Source organism: Merops nubicus, unplaced genomic scaffold (genome assembly GCF_000691845.1).
Source record: "Merops nubicus isolate BGI_N331 unplaced genomic scaffold, ASM69184v1 Scaffold18749, whole genome shotgun sequence".
Lineage (NCBI taxonomy): Eukaryota > Metazoa > Chordata > Aves > Coraciiformes > Meropidae > Merops > Merops nubicus.
In genome coordinates, this window is record NW_008630461.1 from 1 (window position 1) to 9,664 (window position 9,664).

General features: G+C 39.7%; 1 protein-coding gene across 1 annotated transcript; it reads left to right on the plus strand.

Moving 5' to 3' along the window:
• The first annotated feature begins 265 nt into the window (after positions 1-265).
• On the plus strand, positions 266-9,077 carry FAM173B (family with sequence similarity 173, member B). The gene is made up of 4 exons (XM_008947330.1): positions 266-544; positions 2,743-2,880; positions 3,996-4,046; positions 8,850-9,077. Exons 1-4 carry the CDS (start codon positions 266-268, stop codon positions 9,045-9,047), a joined length of 666 nt encoding a protein of 221 aa, XP_008945578.1. The 3' UTR covers positions 9,048-9,077.
• Positions 9,078-9,664: the final 587 nt, after the last annotated feature.

Sequence of the window (9,664 nt, forward strand, 5' to 3'; positions counted from 1 at the left end):
CTCCCCGAAGGCGGGCTCCCCAGGCGCGAGGCGAGGAGCTCTGGAGCGGCTCCGGGCGGAGGTGCAGCCTGCCCTGAAGCACCGACGTAGCGCTTCAGCGTGTCAGCACTAGCAGTGACGTTTCCTCGGGCCTGGGAATCAGCTAAAGGGAGATGAGGGATTTTTCCTCATGTCGTGTGTCTTCAATAGAATATAGTGACTTGAGCGAGCACCTAATAAAGCTGTTAGAGAAAACACTCTTTAACGCCTGTCTCTAGGTGTGGTGATGTCCAAGTCACAAGCGAGTGAGAGCCAGGCAGTAGGCCCGCGAGAGGATCGCGAGGGCAGCTCCAGAAGCAGGAGCTGGGGGCTGGTGGTCACTGCTGGCGTTGGTGGGACCTTGGTGGCACTCTATGCTGTGGTCACCCCCTTTGTGACTCCGGCTCTGAGGAAGGTGTGCCTACCCTTTGTTCCTGCAACTTCTGCCCAGATCCAGAACGTGCTGAAGATGTTAGAGAACAGAAGTGGCTCCCTGGTGGACGTTGGTAGCGGGGATGGACGTATTGTAAGTTGCAGACATTTCTTTCCTTTTATAGCACCTCTCCAAAAGTGCCAAATGCTCCAGCAGTGGCTGCTGTGGTTATCTCATATTTCTCAGCTTCTTGTCTTTGGTATCCAGCATTTTTGTTTGAGAAAGGGTTATGTTCCATTTAAGCGAGTAATCAAATTTCTTTTTTGTTCCAGTCTTGCCTGCAAGTTGGCAAGGTAATGTACACAATGATAACCTCATCTTGTTGTCTATAGGGAAATGCACTGCGTTCATGTGAAAAGATGCAGTTGAAGTCTTGGTGTTGTCATGGCCAAGGAGCTTTGATTCCGTGTAGGTTTATAGCTGCAGGATGTGAGGCTGTGAGATGAAACAGCACTGTGGTTTTGGAGCTGCAGCCCTGTGCTTATTGTATAATAGCAGTGGTAGAAGAATAAAAGAGAATGTGAAATGAGCAATGGATTACAAAAATAAAAATCCTGGTATTGTTTGATTGTAGTCTTCACACCTTTGTGCAGTGCTGGCTGCTCTGCTTCAAGATCAATGTAGTGAAACTAGAATAATTACCAAAAGAAATTGTAAGCATCACCAAAGTCGCAGTGATACTCTGTGCTTCCAGGATATTGTGTGAACGCTCATTTGTGGTATATTGGAGAATGCTGTGGGGTGTTTTTTGTAGTTGTGATGTTCTCTGCATAACCGTTTGCTTCAAGTTAGTTTCAGCAACAGGATGTTGCACCAAGTGGGGTTTTGATGGAAACAGTAGGTTCTTGAATGCTACCTTTGTCCGTGTTTCATGTGAATGAGTCACCAGTTTGTCCACACTAAAAAAATTGATTTGGAAAACCAAATCTGTGAAGGTGCCCTGCGAGGAATTGTGTCTAAGTAGGAAACAAAACCAAAGCATGTAGGTATGAGAGAACTAGAGTTTCTAATGCCCTCTCTGCTCAGTATTCTGGCAATTGACCCTCATCTGAGGCATCCAACTTGGGCAGGTACTGTGTGTTTAATTAGGATTTTTACATATATGTGTGCATATATAGGTATCTAAATTAAGACTGCTTGAAAAGCCTGGTGCCTAAAATGGAATGCTTGGTGCTGCTTTAATGCATCTGTCTTGGAAAAAAAATCGAGCTTCAGTTCAGATGCTTTTAGTTATTTAACGTTTAGTCAGGTGTAATGGATAAATACGACCATATTTTTTATTTCCAAGTAAGCATGTAAAAATATCAGATTCTTTTAGCATATTTGAAAATGTGTGCATGATGAAAGATGCATTATTTCAATAGTAAGAGGCACACTGTCCAGGTAGTGCTGCTTGAGAAATTCAGTTAAGAAATGTATACATCTTCCTGACTTCACCTTGCTCATTCTGTAATTCATAGATCCATCAAGCTTTTCCTGATCAAAACTTGGGGTTAACTTTTCAAATTTTTAATATTTACCTTAATTCTAGAAACTGGTGCTTTTTTGTATGTTACTTTTTTTTTTTCCTTTTCCTAAAAAAATCAGTAGGATTTGATGTTATTTGCAATATCTAATTTATGAGAGTGTCTTTGAAAATCTATTTAGCTGAATTACCTTTTGCCTTGTAAAATGATACATGAAACTTAGTATTGGATGAAAGCTGTACTGTGAGATTTACAGTTTTTTTTTTGTTTTTGTTTTTTTTTTACTTTTTTTTAACATACATTTAAATTTTTGGCCTACATTTTTTTAAAAAAAAAAAATTATTTTCTTACTCTTTCTATTGGTAGGTAATTTTGGCTCTGATTCAGGGATCTCTCAAGTGCTTGCCCATCAGTGCTTTTCAAATAAGTTTAAGTACTTTAATTTTGAACATTTCTGCCTGTGCATTTCGCTGTAACCTCTATAGTCAATTTTGGTGCTCTTTAATTCTAAGGTACTGTTCTGAATATGTTAATTAAACATTTATGTAAATCATAGACTTACTGCAAGCTTACAGCTTTGCCCTGTGAATGTTTAAGTGGTTTATTTTGTTCATCTGAATATATCTATTAATTTCAAAGGGACTAGTTGTAATAGTAAAAAGTGGTTTGAGTTTTTGTTCACTATACTACTACTCTGTTGGGGGTTAAAACCCAAGTGTTTTAATTTGCAAAAGTGCATTCCTTTGAGTTATATTGTAAATAAACTGTGCTCCTGTTTAGATGAATACGCTTTCTCTAAGTGAAGATTTATTTTATTCCTTGTAGGTCATAGCAGCTGCAAAAAGGGGATTCAAAGCTTCTGGTTACGAATTAAATCCCTGGCTAGTCTGGTACTCTAGATACCGTGCCTGGAGAGATGGGGTACATCAGAACACCAAATTTTACATTTCAGACTTATGGAAGGTAGGTGGTGAAGGATGTAAGAGTGCATCTAGGATGTTTGAGAGATTTCCATAATTCGGAAACACTTTCAAGAAAGAACCAGAATGCTGACTGGCTACAAGGTGCTGTACTGGGCTTTGGGAGAGTTACATGAGTCTGTAAAAACTTGACTCAGCACAAGATGCTGCTCTCCTAGTTTTGTGCTTTGCTGAAGTGCTCTCCTGGCTAGCACAGGCTCCTCGAGCATATTCTGTCCTGCTTGTGCCTGATAAATGATGTGGGCTGGTGCAACCTCAGGCTTCCCTGAGAGCTGGTTCTGTGGCGTCAGCAACAAGCCTCTTCTTCACCCGCTGTGCAAGACCAGCCTCATCCGTGGTGCCATTGGACACGTGTGCGTGACCTGGTTTTGAGTCCTCCTTTGTGATAACTTGGGTACATGACTGAGTTTTTTTTTCACAATTTTCATTTATTTGAGTCGCAATTGCTTCTTTAATGAGGTGTACTTTTTTTGGGTCATATTTATGTGGGCCTCTCCTCTGCTATTCCTGTCAGAATCTCGGGTTTGTTTTGTTGGTTTGGGTTTTTTTTTGGCTCTGGGGTGTTTTGTTTTGTGTGGTTTTGTGTTTATTTTTTTCTTTAAGAATGGCATTTTATAATGGGTGGATACCAGGAATTTTGGGGAAAAATGTGAATGTACTGTTTTAATCTTTCTTCAGAGAGGATCATAGGAAAACATCATGGCACTGACTGGAAGAACTCCGGCGTTGAAATGACTAGCAAGCTTTTATAGTTAGCTAACATTTAACAAAAGTGGGGGCAAACTTTTGACATGTGCAGGAGTTGTGGAAAAACTTAGCAATGGGTAAAATCATGTTGATAGTTTCTAATACTTTATGTAGTACCAGAATTGGTGCCATACTCTTGATCAGGCAGTATTTTTTTGCTGCTCAGCGATATAAAGTTGTCTTTACGTGGAAATTCGTATGATGAAAAGTTGATTTGGGATCCTTTTTATTTTTAGTCTAAATTCCTATTGAAAGGAGTGCAGCTAGATGGAAAAAGGGAGAAGAATGGTGGGAACATCTGCAAATATAAATGCCATTTTCGTTAAAACCTGTTCTCAAATTTTATTTTAGGTTTCTTTTTCCCATTATACGAATGTTGTTGTTTTTGGGGTACCTCAAATGGTAAGTTACTATTTTTGAACTGTTTAATTGATTTAATACTGAGGCACTCAATGCTAGTACATTCATCTGCAAAATGAGCCAACCTGCAGAATGCCAAAGGTGTTTAATACCAGTATTTTGATATTTCATGGTTGCTTATTAATGCCCATGATAAAACCTGGTATAACTTGTGATAGTATCCAGACTGAAGCTCTGAAAATATACTTTTTTTTTTTTTGAGGAGCATTTTCTACCCATTAGATTAGAACCAAAATGAAAACTGCTGTACTTGAGTTGCTTGGAGGGAAGGTAATAGATTGGTACCTGAATATTTTATGGTTTTGTACTGAAAAGATGAGGAATTCTCAAAGGAGGGGATAGAACAGGAAGTTGACCACAGCTGATTTTTGGGAACTTGGCTAGAGGAGAGTACTGAACTTTGCTTGTGTTCTCTAAAAATTGGATCACCTTAAATAGGCCAGCAGCTGGTATATTGAAATAATCCCTTGCCCATCTTAGACTGTGAGAGTTTAGAAAGGGAGACAGATGCTTCAGGTATAATTGCTAGAGTAAAAGTCCAGCAATTCTTTGCCTTTTAGGAAGGCTTTGTAGCCTACACTCATCTTGTCCATGAGGAAAATGTGTTTTTCAGAACTGGTGTAGAAATTGAGTTGTGTAGTGACTACCTTAGTGATATATTTGATAAATTCAGTCAGACTTTACATTCACTTTGGCTGTTGGCTTGATCTAATTTTCTTTTTCTCTTTTTGCTAGAAAAGAGGAAAAAAGAAACTTTAATAGTTGAATATTCTCAGTATTTTGATTTATTATTCAAACCTTCTTTATCTGTTGAATGCATATGGAAGATTGAAACAGAAATGTCCTATAAATGCTGCTGTATTGCTTCTTCCTCTGCCAAGGCAGATGTGGGATGCAATGAGTGAAGAGCTTTATGTGATGCTATACCATACAACATACACTGATGATATTTCTGTAGCACTAACAGCAAGGTGCATCATGAAGCCTCATAAAGCGTCCCTGTTCTCTGCTTTTTCTTTAACAGCATGGGAATTAAATACCTACTTGAGATTCAAATTGTAATTCTTGTTGAAAGCTGAAGTGAAAATGCCCTTGTTTTTTTTCCCCCTTACTTTTGTGGGTGGTGTGTTAGTGAGAACTGTGCTGTGACCTGTGCTACAGATGCTGCCAGGGTTGGCTGTTGCTTGCTCTCTAGCTTGTGTTCCAGGAGGGGGCAGTGTAAATGTTTGAATTTGGAGTCAGAAATCCTGCAAGTGCACTGAGGGGAAAAGTGCAGGTGAGGAAAAATACTTCAGTAAACTAGAAATAAACAAATGCCCTGGGAAAATGTGAGTAAACCTAGCAGAAGTATTGGCTTAACTTTAAATGTAGTAGTATGAAGTGAGATAAATTAGTAACAGCCACGATAGAAAGAGTAGCTATAGAGCTCAGAATAACTTCAGTAAATTCTAGGCTAAATTATTCCAGTAAAATACTGTTGTAAATGTAACAGAGCCAAACATATGAAGTACTGTTTCCTGAGCATTCATTTGCTCGTGATCACCTTTAAATTTACTTTGGAAGTTGTGAATGCTTAGCCTCCTGAATGACTATGTTGATTTTCTGGGAACTTCAATGCATTCTCTCTTTTTCACTGAAGGTAGTAGTTCTCTTCTTTTTTTTTTTTAATACTGGTCTGATTTGGTGCTGTCACATAGTGCTTTAATTTCATATCCAAGATTATCTTACAGAATTAGGATTTATTGATCTTCAGGGGAGACTAAGACCTCTTTCTTCTTGCAAGCATCTGGGGGAAGGTGTATTTATCTGAGTCACTGCCGAAATACTTGTGCAGAGTGGGATGACAGATTTCTTACCAGGTGTTCATGTTCACAGCTTCTCTGTATTTTAACTGATAAAAACTGTACAAAGGATTTATTGAACTGTGTATCTATGTAGACATACTAAAAGAACCGTAACCTTGACTTGATATAAAATACAGTATGATTATAACACCTGATTTTACTGAGAGCTTTTAGCTTAAAAAGCAGTCTGATGGTTTGTTTCAAATGTACAATTCTTTTTCGCTGAACTATTAATGAAGTTTTCTAATTTGAGCTAATATAGACATGAGATGTCACTATTTTTCATAATTATTCATTTAAAATTAGGCTATGTCTGTATTTATAATTTCTGTAACAACTTATTCCTTCCTTTTCTGGTGTCAGCTCAGTTTGAAATACCAAAGCAGGCTTATTTTTCTAGTTTATTTAAGCTGTGTTAGCAAAATGTTTAAAAGTATTTGCAATATGGATGAAGTCAGAGCATTTAATGCTTAAAAATATTCAGAGGTAACTTTGATATATTAGATCCATGATTATAATTTTCCTAAAATATTCCATTGTAAGCTTAAATGTAGCTATAATAGGATGTTACATCAAAGGCACACCTTGCATGTGTGCAATAGTGGAAGTGACCTGTAGTCTTTAGATACACATTTTCTTCAGTCGAGTGTTTTTTCTAATAGTGTTCTGTTGTGGTTTTTTTTTTCTCCCTTTTTTGAATTTTTTATATATTTTGTGTCCTTGATGACTTAAAGTGAGCTGTACTTATAATTACTGTCCTTTTAACCTTTTAGTGTCTGAATGTTATGTCATTATATCAAAGTAAATAGGTTTTTACATGTAGTAGAAGTAACCTGTGAACATTGTGCTTATAATTACCCTGAGATAGGTGCAATATGTAAGAATTAAAAGAATTCCAAATGGAAGTGCACTGATATGCTTCAGCATAACATCACACTTTCTGAAAGGACAAAAGGGGCTAAAGCTATCAATTTTTTTTTTTTTTTTTCAGAACATAATCACTGTCTGGGATGGAAAAGAAATTTCTTTGAAGTCTGGACATGTTAATTCCTTTCTCACTTAATGCACAGCAGAATTTGCAAAGTAGACTATCTCACTGGACAGAGTACTGCTCTGTTCTGGAAGAGCAGTGATGCTGCCCTTGACTTTCATAGCTGCTCAACTTCTGCAAGTGAAGGGAAGCTAGACTGTAGGTCTTTGACCAAGGAGAGTTGCATACTAGTATATGACTCAGTCCCCCACAGCATTCTTCTCTCTAAATTGGAGCAGTAGGGATTCGATGGGTGGACTGTTCAGTGGATAAGGAGTTGGCTGGATGGTCACATGCAGGGAGTAGTGGTCAACAGCTCGGTGTCCAGACGGAGATCAGTCATGAGTGGCATCCCTAGAGTTCATATTAGGACCAGTACTGTTTAATAGTTTTGTCAGTGACATAGACAGTGGGATCAAGTGCACCCTCAGCAAATTTGGAGACGACATCAAGCTCAGTGGTGCAGTTGACATGCCTGAGGGATGAGATGGAATCCAGAGGGATCTGGACAAGTTCAGGAATCTGGCCCATGTGAACCTTATGAGGTTCAAGAAGGACAAATGCAGGGTCCTGCACCTGGGACAAGGCAATCTCTGGAATTGATACAGCCTGCGGGATGATGGGAATGAGAGCAGTCCTGCAGGGAGGGACTTGAGGGTACTGGTGGGTGAAAAGCTGGATATGGGCCAGCAATGCGCGCTTGCAGCCCAGAAAGCCAACTAGCATGGGCTGCATCAAGAGAAGTGTGTCCAGCAGGTCAAGGGAGGTGATTATGCCCCTCTACTCTGCTTTCATGAGACCCCTACCTGCATCCAGCTCTGGCACTTTCAGCACAAGAAATACATGGACCTGTTGGAGCCTGTGTGGAGGAGGGCCACAAAAGTGATTAGAGGGGTAGAACGTGTCTCCTATGAGGACAGGCTGAGAGAGTTGGGGTGGTTCAGCCTGGAGAAGAGGAGGCCTCCAGGGGGACCTTATTGCAGCCTTTCAGTACTTAAAGGGGGCCTAGAAGAAAGATGGGGACAGTCTTTTTAGCAAGGCCTGTTGCAACAGGACAAGATGTGATGGCTTTAAACTAAAATAGAAGATAGATAAAATAGATAGAAGGATGAAATTTTTTACAGTAAGAGTGGTGAAACGCTGGCACAGGCTGCCCAGAGAGGTGGTAGATGCCCCATCCCTGGAAATACTCAAGGTCAGATTGACCAGGGCTCTGAGCAACCTGCTGTGGCTGACAATACCCCTGTTCACTGCAGGGGCATTGGACTAGGTGACCTTTAAAGGTCCCTTCCAAGCCAAAGCATTCTGTGTGCTTATTCTATGGTGCTGCTGCAGGGACTCGGGAGCCAGCAGAGCCCAGTAACAGCCAGTATTTTATCATACAGTGACATGAGAACATTTGCTTTGGGTTGTTTGCTGTATGATGTTTTGAGCGTTTGAGGATCTGCCTTGAGGTTAGACTGGAAATTTTGAGAGATGTTGGCCTCTGAGTATCACATAATAGTTTATGTGACTTGAGGTGTCATAAATCATAAATTCAGGGGGCTGAGCTTTCATTCTCGCCAAATAAAAATCCTACTGAAGAGAATCACTAATTGAAACATGCAAAAAGTATTTTCTTAATTTGTGGAGTTTATCTCGGGCATTATATATGGGTTTTGATTGAATTTTTAGAACCTAGATTTACAATTTTCTTGATCTCATCAATCAGGGTACAATAACCATTCTCTAGTTTCTAGCTAGTCTTTGTCCATGTGTCAAAGCCAAAATTTGTATCATGAATACTTCCCTAATTTGTTTTCCCCAGTAATTCCTCAAACCTTGGACTTCGCTTGAACACTTGAATTAGATTCTGAAGAGAAAAATTCTGGTTTCTACTGCTTCTGAAAGCTTTTTATTGTTATTCAACAGATGCCACAGTTGGAGAAGAAGCTGGAAGAAGAACTTCAATATAATGCTAGGATCATTGCTTGTCGTTTTCCTTTCCCTTGTTGGATTCCGGATCATACTACTGGAGAAGGAATAGACACTGTGTGGGCCTATGATTTGAAACCTTCTAGAAGACGTGAAACAAAAAGCTTGGAAATAACACCAGAGACAGAATCCTAAACATCTAATTTGGGTTTGTTTTGAAATTTTTTGGCTTTGTTGAAAGCTTATTAAAGCTCGGGTTCATATGTATAGATCTCCAGGATATGGAGAGATATATTCACTAAAATAACGGAAGTACACTGGTTATCTGAAAGCACACAAAGGTTAGTGCAAGGTGTAGTTAAATGGCTTAATGTAGCTTGTAAAAATTATGAGAAAATTTTATAGAAGTGGAGAACTTTAATAGGGAAAATGGGATAAAACTTGGTTCACCTGTTAAAGGTAATATAGGTATAGGTTCCTAGAATCGTAGAATCCTTTAGGTTGGAAGGGACCTCCAAGATCATCAAGTCCAACCATTGAGCCATTAGGGCTCTAAAGTCCTCTGCTAAAACAGATGAGAATCTGTCAGGGCTGGAAGGAAATACAAGGGTCACCCAGTTCCAACCCCTCTGCCATGAGCAGGGACACCTCCCACTAGATCAGGCTGCCCAGAGCCTCATCCAGCCTGGCCTTAAAGACCCCCAGGGATGGGGCCTCAACCACCACCCTGGGCAACCCATTCCAGGGTCTCACCACTCTCAGGGTGAAGAACTTCTCACATCCAACCTGAACCTGCCCACTTCCAGCTTTGC

Excerpts from the sequence above, each read along its gene's own strand:
- FAM173B (XM_008947330.1), top strand. The coding sequence starts at position 266 with ATGTCCAAGTCACAAGCGAGTGAGAGCCAGGCAGTAGGCCCGCGAGAG. Across the intron at positions 2,881-3,995 it reads ACATTTCAGACTTATGGAAG|GTTTCTTTTTCCCATTATAC; the intron begins GTAGGTGGTGAA and ends ATTTTATTTTAG. Across the intron at positions 4,047-8,849 it reads TTTTTGGGGTACCTCAAATG|ATGCCACAGTTGGAGAAGAA; the intron begins GTAAGTTACTAT and ends GTTATTCAACAG.